Genomic DNA, 16,999 nt, shown 5'->3' on the forward strand with positions numbered 1-16,999 from the left:
TGTTATTTAGTATATTTCTTTTAATATGCAGATTTGGTGTCTTGATTCATTCCAAATTTGCTATTACTTAGTATATTTTTTTTCACATGAAGATTCATTTCTTTGTATTGTAGATTCATAAACTGGTGTGTGAAATGATTTATTTTCTTTTATATGCTAACTTGTTTAGCACATGTATATATGCTTAAAAAATATTATTTTTTATGATGTAGATGCATTTATCTTCATGTAAAAATATTTATCTGCGTGTAACTAATTTGTTCGCAACACTAAATTATTGTTCATTTTGTAGATTAAATTGTTCCGTAGTGTTAACTCATTTATTTGCGGTATTCATTTTTTATTATTTATCCTATACAATCAAATGTTCGTGATGTGTAATATTTTATTCGTTATGTTTAACTTTTTATTCATAGAAAATAATTATTTATTTGCGTTGTTAAAATATTTATTCCAAGTAGCTAAGATTCATTATTGAGTATTTAATTTAAAAATATCTTGCAAACATAGGCAAGTTGGTCTTATTTTGAAGATCTTATCATAAGAAAGATAGTGGTGCAATTCAAATTTAATTTGAATGCTCGGTTTAATACTTATATTTTCTTAATTTTGAATTTGCATGAATGTGAGTGATATCATCATCCTGCCCTCTTTTTTATGCATGGAAACTTTATACGCAGAAAATCAACTACAAACAGACTTAATTGCGGCTCAAAACACCCACATCCGCCTAGGCGTCCCATATAAATATATTTCGTTGAACAGTGTCCCACATAAATATATTCAGGTACGCCTGAAGCGAGGCATAACCGCACCCTGGTTGAACGAATCCAACCGAGCAGACACCGACACGCCCGGCCCGCGGAGTAACGTGCGTGGCCCGTGCAGAGCTGTGGTAGGCCGGGCCGGCGGCCTGGTCAGAAGCCAGCTACGACCGTGGTGGGCCCAGGGAGGAGACAGGCCCATAAGTTTGTTTGGGCCCACGATGATGTACTGATAATAAAGAGATTTCGCTGGCAGACGTGACGACCGCCTCGGTCGGAATGGTGTGCTTGCCAGCATGTTAACGCTACGCACGGCGACACGGGCGGCGTGACAATATATAAAACCGGATGCTGAGACACGGCCATACGCGATGCTCGTTCGAAGCACATGCACATCATCACTCACTCATCACGAGCCAGAACAAAGGAATTTTCGGAGCACCGTGACAATACAAAACCGGATGCATCTGACCAGAATCCAGGTAATCGATCTATCCCCACTCCCCTGTACTCTTCGGGACTGATTGGTTGCCTGCATGTTTCGACGTGGCTCTCGCTCTGTTTCAAAAAATAGATCATCTTAGGATTTAAAATTTATCCCAGAAAACAAATTATTTCATCCTATTTAGAAAGTGCATGTGCATGTAAGAATCAATTACTACTAAATATGGATAATAAATAGGGATAAATATAATTATTTTACCTTTTTATTAATCTGTCCTAAAATTTCTAGAATAACTTATATTTTAGGATGGAGAACCACGCGCACCTCATCCAGGATGAGAAGATATGCTATTTAGTTGCCTACATGAAGACAGGTCGCGCAAGACAAAATTTGTTAAATAATCGTCATGGTAATATTTATTTTGCAAGATCATACTGCAATATCGCTAATTCATTTTGTGGTCGATCGGGCTGAAAGGAGGAGCTTTTCAGCTACACGATCGTGGTGAGCCCGGCAATAAGTGGGTTTCGGCCCGCGATTGCGTGCGGATTTTTCTCGAGATCCCGTTCAAATTTTGCATGCAAACAGCGGTGTGGTCGTCTCACAGGCCCCACTGCCAGACGTGCCCTGCTTGGAAAGTTGGAATGCTGCCTGCCCCCCATCATCTTCTACCTCCGCGTGACCACCGTCTGCCCGGTGCCCACCGATGCACTTGGGCTCCATAGCACGCAGCTCGGCCCGCGCCGGTATCACTCACCACGAGCCGAAACAAAAAGGCACTTTTGCACGCCGTGGTATCGTAACCGGATTCTACCACTACAGCTCGAAGCATCAGAGTTCGGGCAAAATCGACCGAAGGCAGCACGAGAAGTCACGTCAAACACTCCGCAGAACAGCTCAAGTAACAGCATTACAGCAGTCTCGACAACAGATTAACTGAATCATGGCGCAGCTCGACAATAAAGGGCGGTCACTCAGCCAGCACGGCGCGCAGCTCAAGCATCAGAACGAAGATATCCCCAGCTCAGAAGAGGTAGCAGTAGGCGAGCAGCGGGGCCGCCACGGCGGCCACGAGGGCGGTCGCCGTCGTCGGAGAGCTCGCCGCTGCCGGTTGCGGTGGTGGTGTCGTGGTCGCCCCCCCGCTCGATGATCCTCCGGTAGCAGATGGCGCAGGTGCTGCAGCGACGACAACAACAATAGTCAGAAGCCGGAATCGAACGGTGAACTCACGGTGGAATCTACAGGAGTTTCTCATGAGATGGATCATCATGTAAGACAAAAGCAGTTTGAAACTGAGACACCCTGCACCATGCGTGACAACAACAAACAATAGCAGTTTCACAACGGCGAGCACTCCGAACTGAGGGTAAATAGACGGTTGTCTCGGCTCTCATCAATTCCTGGAACATCTAAACCACGCGAGTTGTCGGTTTCCTAGGCTCACCACCATCTGTTCACTGAGGGAGCGGACACCAGACATCTTAACCACGAGAGGAAAGCAAACTCTCCTTCCTCAACCATGGAGTGAAAACAACAACCCGAGGGGGCGGGCACCAGACATGGCAACTGGACCAAAATGCCATCCAGACCACGGGCTGCCTTCACTCCAGCATGCTCTCTGAGATCAACATCACACAAGATCTCGGTCCCAGATTACTCAACACGTTCCACGGTCTCTCGAGAAACCCTGAGACAGTGCTCTATACTAGAACGTGGTGTGGCCCAGCGAAATGCTGGCTGCCTGCTTTGATTGCAGCCTGAGTGCCCCCCGTGACTTGGCAGCCAGCTTGAGCCCGTGACTACAGTGACAAAAACGGCTGCAGATCTCCAGGAATTAACTAATGGAACTTTTGCACGGCGATCAACAATCAAGTGGTCAGGTTAAGGACAAACAATGAAATGTTCCAGGTTGGAATGCTAACCCAAGAATATACTAGTGCTGACATGAGTCACTACTCTGCCACAGAATTGGAGTAGCTTAATGAAAGTGTCTCGTCTTCATAACAGATTCAGATGGGCTGCAGAGGTAGGTCCTATCAGGCTATCACCACTCACAAGATTGCCTAATGAAGTGGCTCGAGTGTCGCTTTCTACTGCCCAAATGAAGCAGCCAACGGATAGGAAGGGAATCACTCGCTAGCATACAAGTTAACAGAAATGACACAACCATTACATTTTTACCTAGATTGTTTGTCTTTTTAGCAACATGGGTTGATTTGTCTTTCTAGCAACGGATAGGAGTAGCTTGTTTTAATTCGTATGCTTCTGTCTAGATCGTTTGCTAGCTCACATGCCAATATGCCATGCAATCAAATCACAAATATGCAAAGGTAACAGGAAAACTGAGAATAGGCTACTACTTTGTTTGCGGGGGCATTAAACACTGTGGTGGACCGTTTATGCCAATCCTGTGAACCACACGGAGTGCCCACTCATGGAAAAGAACAATGCCTCTTTGTTTTGAGCGGGTTACAGCTCACCTCCTTCTAGTAGAAAGACAACTCATTTTTTGTTGGCATTTGATCTGTGCCGTGCTGTGTGACAGCTAAAATTCAGATTTTATTTTCCCAGTTAAAGTTACAGTATTATCAGATTTTTTTGGTTTGCTCATACTTGAAGATCCAAACAAGCCCAAGACAACAAAATTCATAGAGCACAATCTAGTACTACGTGCCAATTGATCCTACGTTTCATCCATGGTATAATAGAGGCGTGTAGATCAGGCGGATATCATGATACCGAAACAGAAAGGGAGAGGAGTTACCTCCGGTCGGAGAACCCGCGGAAACTGCAAGCAAGGAAAGCAAAAGAGAGAGATGTTAGTTTAGATCAAACCAAAATTGCTTAGAGTAGCAGAGGAGAACAGAACCAAACTGATCAGGAACTACGGACTCTGAAACTCTACACTAAAATCCTAGAGAAATCAACGAGACGGTGAAATCCCAACAAAAAAAAATCATAATTTAGGCATGGTTTCTTGAGGGGAAAGGGGGAAATTTTTGGAGGAGATGACTGCATGGTAGTACTAAGTTTCTTGTACACGCATAGTATGCTGAAATGCAAGCAGGAAACAAGCCCATGGTCCATGGAGAAGCAGGAGGGGGGGAGGAAAGGCGCGGCGGTGCTCACTGTGGCACTTGCTGAAGGCGGCGTTGGACGCGCCGCAGGCGCCGGGGAGCGCGAGCACGCGCTTCATGTCGATGGGCACGGGGAAGTCCTTGGAGCCGGCGAGGGTGCAGAGGCAGCTGACGGTGGTGGGGTTGGCGACGGCGGTCTTGACCTCCCCGCAGCAGGCCTTGGACGGGGTCTTCTCCGTGCTCCCGGGGGAGACGTAGCCCATGCAGTCGATCAGGCTCGAGGCCGCTGCGAAGCAGTCGACCGCCGGCGCCGGGGCAGGGGAGTGGGAGCCCGCGCCCGCGGCGGAGGCGGCGAGCGCGAGGAGGAGGCACGCCACGGCGGAGGCGCGGGCGGTGAGGGCCATGGCTGCGGCGGCGCTCGGCTCGAGTGGGGGAGGAGCGGAGTGGAGTGGGGAATGAACGGGGTGTGGTGGGGAAGTTGGTGGGACGCGGGGAGTGGACAGGTCAGGAGGGGGGGCGGCACGGCAGGGACCAGGGAGAGGCGTGGGCTGGGGGGAGCCTTTATGGAGAAAGTTTGACCGCTTGAGTGAGTGCGGCTGCGAGGGAGGGTTTGCCTACGGCGGCAGGGTTGGCATGAGGGGAATAAAGAGGTTTGTTGTCTTGTTGGCTTTGATCTCTAATCCATTATCATTTTGTAGTTTGAATTTGTTTCTTTTCAATATACGAGTTAAAAATTTCAAATAAAAAAGAGAATTTGTAGGTTTATTCAGCGTAAAATTCGGTCCGATGGTATTCCCACCCTAGACAGACTTCCATGGGAAGTTAAGGCGAGGATGGTAGTTCAGTGCTAGGAAAGAAATAAGAATGGTGATAATAGTTGGATTGATAATGAGAGGATAACAATATTAATCATCGATGGGGGCGAGGCTCCTAGTAAGAGTGACATGAGTAGACGATGACACGGATCAACGATTGAGGTGGGAGGATGGACATGAAATAGGTAGATTTTGAAAAACCAGTGATGATTTGAAATTACTTTACATGAGTTGCTAGGCTAGTAGTAGTCATTGCCCTTTGCTTATAGCCTATTACTTCATGTCCATATTCATATTCAAGAGTCAAATTTCTCCAGTCCGTTCCATATTCATATTCAAGAGTCAAATTTCTCCGATCCGTTCCAGTATAGTATTGGGATGTGACCCTATACTATAATCTTGTAGGGGCGCAGCATGCCTCCAGTCTAACTTTGTGGAGGTAATTTTTATGTGGCATGGGTAAAAATTTTAACTTGAAATGGGATCATCTATTAATTGTAATTGATGTCCCAAAGGAACTTAAAATCTTACATGATGAGAAAATAGAATAAAAAGTATGTAGAGTAACGTAAGAGCATCACTGGAATTTAGCATATCTTTAATTATATAAATTTATATGGATGCAGCTAACTTACGGCCGGCCGTAACATGGGTCGTCTGTACGACTGCTTTCTTTTAGGAAAGATAAAATTTGTATTGCCAGTTTTCCTTCTCTGGCATGATAACTTTATGTCTTGTCGCCGGTATGTTATTTAGGCCCCGTTTAGATTGCAAAACTTTATAACATTTGGAACTGTAGCGTTTTCATTTGTATTTGACAAATTTTATCTAATCATGGACTAACTAGACTTAAAAGATTCGTCTCGTGATGTACAATTAAACTTACAATTAATTATTTTTTTACATACATTTACTGCTCCATGCATGGGTCCCAAAATTGATGTGACGGAGAGAGAGTAAAAATTATAACATTTTGAGTGCATAGTAAACAGGGTTCTAGACTCACATCTTGTCTGCATAGAGTAAGATAGCATTAAATGCTTCCTGCTGGATGTATTTATGGTATAAAAGTCTGCTAATCAAAATTTTTTTTTCCACATGTAGTAATTTTTTCATCTGGCCCATGCCTCGTAATTTGTAGCATTCTATGGTAATTCAAGTCAACGGATACAATAAGCAACTTTGAGGAACCTCATAAGCAAAGTTTTTATAAATTATGAGCATATTAGAATATGAATAAAAGCATTTACAACAAGAGAGTATCATTAATACATAAAAAAAAAGTCTTCGTGCCTGATCCTCTAGCACCAAAGGCACGCATGGACTAGCTGCATCATTAGCTTTGTGTGAGCCAACACTAACACCAAGCAACTCTTATAAAAAAATACTAAGCAACAAACTAAATCAGAATATAAAAATAAAAGTATGTGAGTATGTGAGTTAGGATTGCACCAGCTACAAGCATATTTTTCCAAGCAAATAACAACTGCAAAATAAAGCAATAATCAGATAACATATAGTGATTGAAAAATAGGTTAAATTAAAGAGCTATATCTAGTCTCAATTTTGGTAGCTGTACATGAGCTAGAGAACTACAGTTGAAAGGAGAACTACAACTGAAGGCAAGCAATCAAAAAGGAATTACGAAATGCTCAATGAAAATTGCATGTAACGTGTATTATTTTGTATAATCTAGAACTCCATTATTACCAAGAGCTGTGTTATTGATAAGATGAGATTCACATACTTCACTCTCACCCAAGTTCTCCTCAGCAAGAAATTCTTCAAGCAAGGAGTTCAGTTTTAGATGGACAAGAACAAATGCTTATGAAACTTTGATAATAATGGTTATACTCATTCACTAAAAATTATGAACAAAACAAACTATTGCTCAGAAAACAAAAAGAACATGGTGGATATAGTAGGTATAAATTGAACATGCATAACTAGACTGCATGGCGTAGTTATACATGCCTACTTATTGGATATAAAAAATACTTGCATGAGTCTGCTAAGTTGCCTGCATTATGGGATTCATAAACTAAAATTATTTACATAAAAATACTTACATGTATGTGTTAAATTGTCTAAATTCTAGGTTCACTTAATATCATGGTTTAATTTGGGAGCAGCAAAATATGTTTGTTTTCGGTATTCAGAATAATATGGAAAAAGAAACTATTCTATACATTCAAACAATTGGATTACAATATAAAATATCTCTCGCATAGCAAAAGGGGGAACATGTAGCGAGATCATGCATATATTAAGATTGCATAGAGCATCTGTCACTAAAACAATTTTATAAATGGTATAAACATGAAAAAAGTAGTTCTAAATAGTCTGTACACTAAAATAATCAAGTAACTTGTAGTCTAGAAAATCATCAATCGAGCCATAAATAGTAGCATTGCATAATGATAACAGTAGTACTGCCTAATTGAAAAGATGATTATTATCTAATCATGGTGCATTGCAGCATGCTTTGGAAAAAACATAGAGAATAATATACCTCAAATTTTGCAAATTTGTCGTCTCTATACGCATCCAGTTTGATATAATTGTTAATGTTCCTCATCTTCTATAATAAAATAGGACTTGGCTAACTGTAGAAATAGATTTGTTTACATATAAAACTGGGTTTCACCTAACTGAAGAAAGAACTACCTACTAAAAAAACAATTATCTACCTAAATGGAGTAGTAGCTTTGCATAGTGGACATTGTAATTTACCTCAACATGCTTGACTATGTATATATGTAACCAAATCTGTCCTTCCTAGTTTACCTGCATAAATTAAAATTGATTCAGTAAGCAAAATGGGAAATCCTGAAAATACATGAAAATACTCAAATCAGAACACCACAAACGCTATACTAGTTGAATTAATTGCTTGTTGATTTAGCATAAGTTGCCACCAAATAAAATTCATACCTTCACCTTAGGGACCTCACGTGTATGAAAAACAACACTTTGCCCAATGCAGAACAGAGCCTTTGGTCCTAACTGAGATAGTATTTTGTCTAATTAATAGCAGATTATTGCCTATGTACAACAAAAATATTGCTTAGTATAATGATAACTTTTAGGAATTCTATGTGTTCAACCAATCACCAGCCTTTTAAATTCTGGTTTAAATCATAAGCAACGTGTTATAAGCATTTTGATTAGTGTTCAGTAGGCATTTTAATGATATCAGTAGAGCATCTCATAAGTTTAATATCCTCTATTCCAATGTGTTAGTCTATCTGGACACAAAAATACTAATAAAAAATGGATAATGCTAACCTGTGCCATGAGTCCCAACCTAAGTTGTTGTCAAAACCAGAGAAAGGACAATGACTGAAAGAGCTATCTATGCTATAATTTATACTAATTGGACTGGCAAGTTGTCCTATTATCTTACTGCAGAAATATTCAAAGCAAAACGAAACCAATTCACAAAATTAAATACAATCTGGCAGGCAACTCCAATCAGACTTCCTCGCATGTGGTCATCAACAACTTTATAGGTGGGATGAGCACACATCTGCTATCCACATACGCTCTAAAACTGACACAATCAGCTAAAAAAAGGAACTAGAAACAAAGCATCTGTTACTCGAATGGGTCACTACCACAAGGAAGGCGACGTCTGTGTCGGCGGGCTCAAGCGGCACCTGGTCCACATGCTCCTTCACCATCTCCTGACTGGCCACCGTTATCTTGTTGCTGTACAGCTTCTCCTGGACGCAACATAGGAGCAAGCAACGATACATATAAGCAACACTTCGAACAAGCCACAAATACATTTTGTCGAACAGGTTCTGGGCAGACAAGAGAAGGGACGCGCACGGCCGTCGTGTCAAGGCCGAGGGAGAGGAGGGAAGTGTAGGCCTCCACGTAGATCTTGGAGCAGCTGCTCACGGCCTCGTCGTCGGCCATCCAGCCATAATCCCCGAACCTTAACCCCTAGCCTCAAAATCCCAGAACCCTAACCCAATCATGCCTCTATCTGAGAGGAGGAGGAGGAGGAGGAGGAGGACCTGCGTCGTCGCCGGCCTTCGGCCACGATTCCACCGGAGCTTGACGAACGAATCGAAGGATTGGAAGAGAACGGCTTAGGAGAACGGAGAGGGCAACATGTCTGCGTTTGTATGAACATTGAAGAGGAAAATGCCTGGCCACGATGGAAAGGATAAGGTCGTGCGTGATGGTTGTGACGGATAGAGCTAGCCGTTCTAGCAAACAAAAACATGGCCGGTTTAAATACAGTCATTACCAATTTATATTCATGACAGGCAAATAAAAAGAATATATAGAGCTGCATGTATATAATCACACGTAAAAGAGTGTCATCATAATTTAGCATGACTTTACTAATATAAATTGGCATTCATAATTGATGTCTAGGATAGAATTTTTTTTGAAAGGAAAGGATAGAATTTTTTAGTGATAAGGCACAATGGAGCAAAACAAAATTGCAGCTACATAATCACAGCAAAATTTGCACCATAAACCATATTCTACCGTTCTTATTATTTTGTTCATCGTCTTAAAAGCAAAGCCATCACTTATAGTTTTGCCACTTGAGAGGATTCAACACGAGCGCAGAAAAGAAAGTTACTAAAATATACTCTTCATTTTTTTCTCCTGTTTGTATCTTTCATCAGTAGCTTAGTTTCTAACCATGTCAATTAGCATGCTCAACAGTATGAATGCCAATTTATATAATCAAGGGCATGGCAAAATTCGGTGGCACAATTAAACTCGTTGCTCTTTACAAGTTCTTAGGAGAGCCATTCAACTTTAGACGGCTCGGATCTCATTTGGTCCATCGTGCCCGTCTCATATTTGGTTTATCCGTATTCATCACCCCTCTCCCAGAAATTCGCAGATCCTCTCGCGATGGGAGCGGAAGCCGAGGGTACTCCCTCTCCGCAGCCCGCCGCCGCCGAACCCGCGACCGCGGCGAGGGCGCAGCCCATCAGCGCAGCGCAGTTCCTCTCCTGGAAGCAGCGCAAGGTCCCCCAAACTAGAAATTTCGCCTATTCATTGTACCATCCAATTAGGGTTGCAAAATTCTCGCCTCCATATAAATTCCTGTCCATTCGATTAGTAGAAAAATTAATTTGCGATCTCTAGGGTTTCCCATTCACTAGGCTGTAGAAGTACTGGTTTTAATTTCTTGATTAAGGTTGAAACCCGTGGTAAAGATGCAGTGATTTTGTCTGCCAGCGAATTTAGTTAGATTCCTAGTTTTTGTTGTTTAATTTTGCCTTGAGGTTCTTGTTCGTGGCACTTGGCTTTCTATCTTTGATTATATTCGTGGATTGTAGGTTGCAAGTTCTTGACCCGTTGTCATAGTGAAATAGTTCCCTGAGAAATTCTTGTGAGAATCTAACATTGTGGTTGTTCCAGCTAGGGATGGAAACAGATCAATTAGTTCCCCCATGGCTCATCAGTTTCAATCTTTAAATTGAATAATGAATACTGATACTATTTGAATACCTACTCAATATAGTCAGAAGTGGATACTCTTGTAACTTGTTTGATGTGAAGATATTAACAACACTTCATCATCGTACAAGTAATCATTTCATTACTTTTATTTTACCAAAGAATCATGAAATCCTGTGAATACAGATAAGAATATATATCTCTTATTTCTTAGATGAATATGAGCACAAATACCCATAGAAGTGGAATTGTTGATTGGATGGGAAAGTCTATGTCGCATCTGTATCAAACGGATTGCTATCCCTAGTTTGAGCTGGTTGGATTTCCATAATTGAGTAACTGCGGTTTCTGTTTAATTAATACATTTTGCTTTTGATTCTTTTGTTCTAAACTTTGTGCTCATCTTTAAGAAATAGTGTTACTGTTTTGTTGTTGACCTTACCAAGAGTTGGTTGAGGCTCCTGTTTCATCATTTGCTTGATCTTCACTTGATCACATTCTTATTACTCAAATTACAAATGGTCTTGCCAAATTCGTGCACTGTATTTCTGTTGCAACTTGAAGCATACCTTTTACAAATCCTGTATATCGCTGTATGTAGTTCGTATGGTCTCTTCTGGTTCTGTCTATTGATGTTGATACTAAGTGTAGGGGAATTTTATTGCTGGCATACCCTGAGGTTTTGTTGTCATCTTTTTCGGTCTGAGTTGTGACATTTATCTGCATGATTATCAAGTATCTAGGAAGTTACAAACTCCATGACACACAGTTATTTCTTGCCATTATTCATTTGCTTTTTCATCTTTTCTTTTTGTTGGAAATTCTTGCAAACTTACATAGGTTTGCTAAAGAACAAAATCCGGAGAATGTTGCAGTGCATTATTGAGAGTTCAGTGTGCATTGAGTTATGTGTCTTGGTTTCTTGAATCTTACTAGACATTTCTCTTCCTGTTTTTTTTTCTCGATTTACATCGTCACACAATAACTTCTGTATTAAATAATGCATGATGTATCTGAATTTATGAGCTTTATGATGTGATATCATTAAAGAGAATTTATGAGCTTTATTTTGTAGTTCATTTAGAGGGCTGGTGTTAGCTTTATTTTTTTATTTCACAGATTCCAGCATGTATAAATGATCACTGCAGTTTAATCTTTCCTCCTTTTCGTTTGAGCACAAATAGCTGTTTGTATTCCACCATTTGGCTATGGAAACTGTATCCATTGGAAGATAGAATTAATCCTTTGCATCTCAATCCAAGTAACAAGTTGCAGTTAACCTCTTTGGAGGAAAAAAAAATCTAGCAGGAATGTAGGATGTGCTTTTCCATTTCCTGGATGGCATAACAAAGCTTGCATATTGGGTCATGGGAGTATGGGACTAACCTTTTATTAGTATGTCTACTGATTTTATTTTGCTATATGACCCCAGTGAAGAGTTTGCATTTGTTTCTTCTTGCGCCTTTCAGATTTGTCTTGATTGGACTGGCACCAGCTTCCTTGAACATGTATCACCATCAGTCACCCAAACCAAAAGAATCTTAATCGGTTGAACATGCCTTGTTCTCGAGCAAAGCTGAATGAGCTGATTGGGTTGCACTTGAGTCTTGCGATTCATTCTAGAGTCTATCCATCTATCGCTGTCAATATCTTCCATTGGCTATTTTTTTTCCACACGCCCACATGTTGATACTGTACCCTACAGGTGTATTGTCAACATTTTAGGATCAAATGCGCCCTTGATAGCTGTTTTTCTATCATGTACTCATGTGTCATGTGCAAGTTAGGGGTGATTTCCTGCTTTACTAAGACTGAATGCTGTTGGAATTTAATCTGTTCTATTTGGATGGTGTGGTTTGTTTGTTTCAAGCTGCATAACTGATTACATAGTGATTCTCAAGCATTCTTTTTGGTTAGTTGATACTATGAGGTTTACCAGGATTAACCTCTGCTGTTTGATCTTTTTTCTGTGACTGAGGAATGTAATCTCGTCAGGGTGAGTAGGCATTTATCTGATGACTTGTTCGTGTTCCTGACCTGCAGGATGCAGAGGAAGCCGTGAGGAAAGCTGAAGCAGCTCAGAAGCGAGCCGCCGATATCGCTTCAGGAGCGGTGCAGATGAACGGCCGCGAGCTGTTCCAACACGAGCCCTGGGTGTTCGACAACAACATTTACTGAGGTGGCTAGATGCAGCCGTGGGAACTCTTGAGAGCATGGTTCGTCCTGCCTCATGGAAAACTGTGAAACGCCTTGACAGATCTTATAAACTCGAGAACATAATGTACTATGTCATGTATGGTTTTTAGTAATCCGGATGTGCATGAAGGCATTTCCAAAGCTTAGCGGGAAGGCAATGATTTCACAGCCTTATTTACTGTCTCCTCGCAGTCCGTGCCGCAACCGGGGTCAGCGGGAACGACTGAAGTTTTCGTCTTGCGCTCAGGTCATCATAACAACAGGTGGACGACGCCACAACTCGATCACAGATGAGAACAGCGATCAGGGATGCAGTCGACCAACTGACCAAGCATACCTATATGCTCCACTACTGGGCATAGTATCATACCTCACGTACCATTCATCATTGACAATATCACAATATTCAGAGACAAGCTCGCAAACAAGGGTGCAAAATCTATGCATTCGTATAATCGAAGTAACAAATTGACATGGAGAATTTAAGTCTTTCATTCGTAATTCTTCTGGCCTTTTACCATTTTGGAGAGGCGCTAAAAGGTACCACTGATATATTTTTTTTCTCAAAAAGGTATTACTAACTGTAAGAGGTACCAACCTCCCTACAAAAATTAAGTAATATATAATTATGGTACCTCTTATTGTCTTTCCAAGCACCATGGAAAACTCCAATCCTTCAGGCGCTCCATTGCTCTATTCATTCGGTGAATAGCAGCGACATGTTACCAGCCAACTGGAAACTGTTACTACTACGGTGACTACAGAACTGGAGATTTTCTTCCTTGGAAAGTCCCCTGTGCTCGGAGGGCCAACTCCAGGTCTAAAAGCACATCTCCCATCGCTGGACGGTGAATACCCTCAGAAGCAAGGCACCTCTCAGCAATTCCAACAAACGTTTCGAGAGACCTTTGATCAATGGATCCCTTCAGGTACGGGTCAACAATCTCACTGAGCTTGCCCTCCGTCTTGCATTGCAATGCCCAATCTACCAATACAACCTGTTCCTTCGGGAGAGTGAGGTCTAAAACAGACCGGGCACATAGGACCTCCAACAACACACCGCCAAAAGAATAGACATCTGATTTCTCAGTTAGCCGACCAGTGGCGACATACTCGGGGTCTAGGATACCACCACTGCCCATGACCCTTGTCATCTCGTTCGTTGATGGACCAGTCTTGCACAGAGCCAGATCTGTAACCTTGGCAACCCACTCCTTATCCAGCAGAATGTCTGTCGTCTTCAGGTTACGGTAGATAACCTGTGATGCGTGAAGGCAGTGCAGGCCCCGAGCTGCACCAATGCAGATCTCCAGACGCCGGTTCCAGGTAAGAGGTGGCTTCTTTGTTCGGTACAGGTGGTCACGCAAACATCCATGGGCCATATAGCTGTAGACGAGGATCATCTCACCCATCTCATAGCAGTAACCGACAAGTGGCATAACATTGTGGTGAAGGATCTTTGAGGACATCTCTATCTCGGTATGAAACTCATCCTCACCGTGCATAGAGTTCGGATCACGGCGCTTGATAGCCACCTCGGTTTTTCTTCCATCAATCTTGCCACGGAAAACAGGGCCAAATGCACCCTGACCAACAAGGAGTGACCAATTAAAGTTGTTTGTCGCAGCCTTCATCTCTGCAAGCGAGAACTGGCGGCACAGGCCTGATGGCAAAAATTTGGTACGGACGGTAACTGCTGCTGGAGGCACTGGCTTGCTCTTCCTTACCCAAGAGAACAGATCTACTCGGTGTTGTCCCTGATGCTGATGTAAAGCTTTCCTTAGTACCCGAAGACGTTCCACAACATCAATCATCTCCGGACGTTTTTCCCTTTCCATTATTAGGCATTCACCTGCTATCTTTGCAACTCCTTGAACAATCTTCATAGTATTCTTGTTTGCAATTTCAGCATCAAACATCTCTCCCGCACCTCTGGTCCCCCTTGCAAGAGCATTGGTAAATGCAGACACAATGTTGACGTTGTCGACTACTGTTATTGCCCTTTTCCTGGCAATCAGTTCAAGGAGGACAACTCCAAAGCTGTAAACATCACTCTTCGAAGTGAGAAGCCCATCCCGAGCAAACAAAGGGTCCATGTAACCAATGCTCCCTACCACATTCTCCGTATAGAGTGTCTTATCTGTGTTGACTAGTCTTGATATTCCAAAGTCCGTCAATTTTGCATGAAACTTGCCATCTAATAGTATGTTAGCAGGTTTGATGTCACCATGGATGACATGAGTATACATGTGAGAATGCATGTATGCCAACGCCTCTGCACATTCAATGGAAATCCTAAGTCTTACATCCAAAGGGATGGGACTATTGTCATGGTGAAGAGCCTCACTCAGGTTTCCATTAGCGATATACTCCGTAACCATCATAACGGCATTTTCCTCTACACAGTAACCAATGAGCCTCACTACGTTTCTGTGGTTGATTTCACGATGGACGGCCAACTCTTTGGCGAAGTTTTGTTTCACATTACAGATAAACCTTTTCACTGCAACCTTACTTTGGTCCTCAAGAACTCCTTTATAAACTTCTCCAAATGCACCTCTTCCGAGAATAGTGTTGTAGTTGTCAGTTATTATTTCTATCTCACCTTTTGTGAAGCATGTTATGCTATGATTACTATGCACCGTCCATTTCGATCTGTCAGACCCTTGGATAAGTTCCATTACTGTATTTTCTTGAGGACTCCTGTGAGTTAGATTGGTAAGTAGAACAGTCAGTGTTGGGTAAACTACCGGATAACTACTGAAGGTGATCATGAGGAATATATAATAGAGTCAGTACCTTGATGAATGAGTAGCACCTCTTCTGATATTTATTCCAAAAACAAATTAAGGAAATGATGGAGACACCTTGACCTACAAATAGTTTCCAGAGTGTTAGTTCAGGTTCAGTCTAACACAGATTTGAACAGTGCAAGGGCAGCTTCAAGTATCTAACTAGAAATATCTAGTGATTTATGGCTAGATCAGCTGTACGTGGGATGCCCATTGACTAGCATTGTTGTGATTTGTATGATAGACACTTCAGTCATAACTGATAGTAGCATTGTCTTTGGGCACTTGGTAAATTTTACAAACTCACACGTCTTTGTTCGCGCCTAAAATTGCCACGCTTAACTTCAGTCATGCCATAAATTCTTAGGCAGCTATTTTGATTGATTTGATGGCGACAAGCCGACAACCGTGGTGACCTACACTTTGTTAGCACCATGGAGGCCTGGACTATTTGTCATACTCTCACTTTCTTGATTAACTTTGCCACGCTTGTGGCTACAATTTCTTATAAGTTTAGAGTTAAAAGAAGGGATGGATGGCATAACGGTCAGAAAATCAACTATTAAGTGCCAGTTGCAATACTATTCTGAAATCAATTAAAAATAACTAGTTGTATGCTTTGCTGAAACCGGAAACTATCAACAATTCTGGACGGTGCAGGAGTTCCCCACACCGTTTTCATAACCTAAGAACAAGTAATAGTCGGCGTTGAGTTGAAAGTTCTCGGAAGTTTGGAGTTGAAATCTACTGCATTTAAGTCCTTGGTTTTCCGTTTTGAGTTGTAAAGTCATCATGTATTGAAACAAAAGTTGTTAAATGTTCGTTGGAATTCTCAAATTGGATCTGAATTGCATAGAGATAATATGGTAGCAGCAAAGTAGAGAGATGGAACTTTGAAGTAAAATCCATCAGATGATGCGAGAAGGGCAGCTACCTACCCATACACAGAACAGATACTCATATATAAAAGGTTGTACTTTTTTTTATTGTTTGCCCTTCGATTGACAACCGAAAAAACTGTAGCTGCTGAAACAACAGATTTAACGATCAACAAAGATCGAAGGCATAAGTCAAAGCAATGAATTTAGTCATACCAGGCAAAAATAGAAATTCTGACTCAATAAAACTGGAAATATCCGCATACCGTATAGTCGAGAACTCGAGATGAGCATGGTTGAGGAAGACGTACCTGGTGGGCGAGAGTTTGCTGATACCGCGATTCTGAGAGTGGTAGGTTTGCTGATACTAATCAAGATCTCTCTCTCTCCCTCTCTCTCTCTCTCTCTCTCTCTCTCTCTCTCTCTCTCTCCCTCTCTCTCTCTCTCTCTCCCCCCTGGACGATCAGAGATGAAGGGCGAGCGATTGGTTGTACCAGGCGGAAACTTGTGCTGAAAGGATCGACGCGGAAGAGACGCCTTCTTACAGTGCGGTGCCGGTGTGGCTGTTGCCGCTTGGACTGCCGCGTCGCGTC

General features: G+C 42.0%; 4 protein-coding genes across 14 annotated transcripts; 1 reads left to right on the forward strand and 3 right to left on the reverse strand.

The window, feature by feature from the left end:
• Window positions 1–2,046: 2,046 nt before the first annotated feature.
• Window positions 2,047–4,802, reverse strand: LOC112878033 (non-specific lipid transfer protein-like 1). Its single transcript, XM_025942425.1, has 3 exons — window positions 4,339–4,802; window positions 3,974–3,997; window positions 2,047–2,385 (listed from the first exon to the last, which is right to left on the reverse strand). The coding sequence occupies exons 1-3, from the start codon at window positions 4,688–4,690 to the stop codon at window positions 2,234–2,236; spliced, it is 528 nt and encodes a 175-aa protein (XP_025798210.1). The 5' UTR covers window positions 4,691–4,802; the 3' UTR covers window positions 2,047–2,233.
• A 1,480-nt stretch (window positions 4,803–6,282) lies between these two features.
• Window positions 6,283–9,313, reverse strand: LOC112873536 (probable diphthine methyl ester synthase). 11 transcript variants are annotated; one of them, XR_003224764.1, is made up of 6 exons: window positions 8,918–9,313; window positions 8,719–8,826; window positions 8,036–8,107; window positions 7,835–7,888; window positions 7,614–7,707; window positions 6,283–6,587 (listed from the first exon to the last, which is right to left on the reverse strand). XR_003224764.1 is itself a non-coding variant. In XM_025936525.1 (5 exons), exons 1-4 carry the CDS (start codon window positions 9,023–9,025, stop codon window positions 7,880–7,882), a joined length of 297 nt encoding a protein of 98 aa, XP_025792310.1. In that variant the 5' UTR covers window positions 9,026–9,313; the 3' UTR covers window positions 6,283–6,587; window positions 7,835–7,879. The 11 variants fall into 11 exon arrangements, 7 of the variants coding, with proteins under 7 accessions (XP_025792310.1, XP_025792309.1, XP_025792311.1 ...); XR_003224763.1 differs by having other exon boundaries at window positions 7,614–7,888; XM_025936525.1 differs by lacking the exon at window positions 7,614–7,707.
• A 575-nt stretch (window positions 9,314–9,888) lies between these two features.
• Window positions 9,889–12,889, forward strand: LOC112876177 (zinc finger CCCH domain-containing protein 15 homolog). The gene is made up of 2 exons (XM_025940228.1): window positions 9,889–10,105; window positions 12,584–12,889. The coding sequence occupies exons 1-2, from the start codon at window positions 9,989–9,991 to the stop codon at window positions 12,716–12,718; spliced, it is 252 nt and encodes an 83-aa protein (XP_025796013.1). The 5' UTR covers window positions 9,889–9,988; the 3' UTR covers window positions 12,719–12,889.
• Window positions 12,890–13,103: 214 nt separating this feature from the next.
• Window positions 13,104–15,510, reverse strand: LOC112873280 (probable LRR receptor-like serine/threonine-protein kinase At2g28960). The gene has a single exon (XM_025936274.1). It carries the CDS (start codon window positions 15,508–15,510, stop codon window positions 13,495–13,497), a length of 2,016 nt encoding a protein of 671 aa, XP_025792059.1. The 3' UTR covers window positions 13,104–13,494.
• Between the last annotated feature and the right edge of the window lie 1,489 nt (window positions 15,511–16,999).

This window comes from Panicum hallii, chromosome 9, assembly GCF_002211085.1.
Source record: "Panicum hallii strain FIL2 chromosome 9, PHallii_v3.1, whole genome shotgun sequence".
Taxonomy (NCBI): domain Eukaryota; kingdom Viridiplantae; phylum Streptophyta; class Magnoliopsida; order Poales; family Poaceae; genus Panicum; species Panicum hallii.

What these genes read in the sequence shown, in the direction of transcription:
- LOC112878033 (XM_025942425.1), bottom strand. Translation starts at nt 4,690, where the DNA reads ATGGCCCTCACCGCCCGCGCCTCCGCCGTGGCGTGCCTCCTCCTCGCG. An exon ending in CGCCTTCAGCAAGTGCCACA is followed by an intron (nt 3,998 to 4,338) that starts GTGAGCACCGCC and finishes CCTTGCTTGCAG; the next exon opens with TTTCCGCGGGTTCTCCGACC. An exon ending in CGCGGGTTCTCCGACCGGAG is followed by an intron (nt 2,386 to 3,973) that starts GTAACTCCTCTC and finishes TCGTCGCTGCAG; the next exon opens with CACCTGCGCCATCTGCTACC.
- LOC112873536 (XM_025936525.1), bottom strand. Translation starts at nt 9,025, where the DNA reads ATGGCCGACGACGAGGCCGTGAGCAGCTGCTCCAAGATCTACGTGGAG. An exon ending in CCGTGCGCGTCCCTTCTCTT is followed by an intron (nt 8,827 to 8,917) that starts GTCTGCCCAGAA and finishes TGTTGCGTCCAG; the next exon opens with GAGAAGCTGTACAGCAACAA. An exon ending in CAGACGTCGCCTTCCTTGTG is followed by an intron (nt 8,108 to 8,718) that starts GTAGTGACCCAT and finishes ATACTATCTCAG; the next exon opens with TTAGGACCAAAGGCTCTGTT.
- LOC112876177 (XM_025940228.1), top strand. Translation starts at nt 9,989, where the DNA reads ATGGGAGCGGAAGCCGAGGGTACTCCCTCTCCGCAGCCCGCCGCCGCC. An exon ending in TCTCCTGGAAGCAGCGCAAG is followed by an intron (nt 10,106 to 12,583) that starts GTCCCCCAAACT and finishes CCTGACCTGCAG; the next exon opens with GATGCAGAGGAAGCCGTGAG.
- LOC112873280 (XM_025936274.1), bottom strand. Translation starts at nt 15,510, where the DNA reads ATGATCACCTTCAGTAGTTATCCGGTAGTTTACCCAACACTGACTGTT.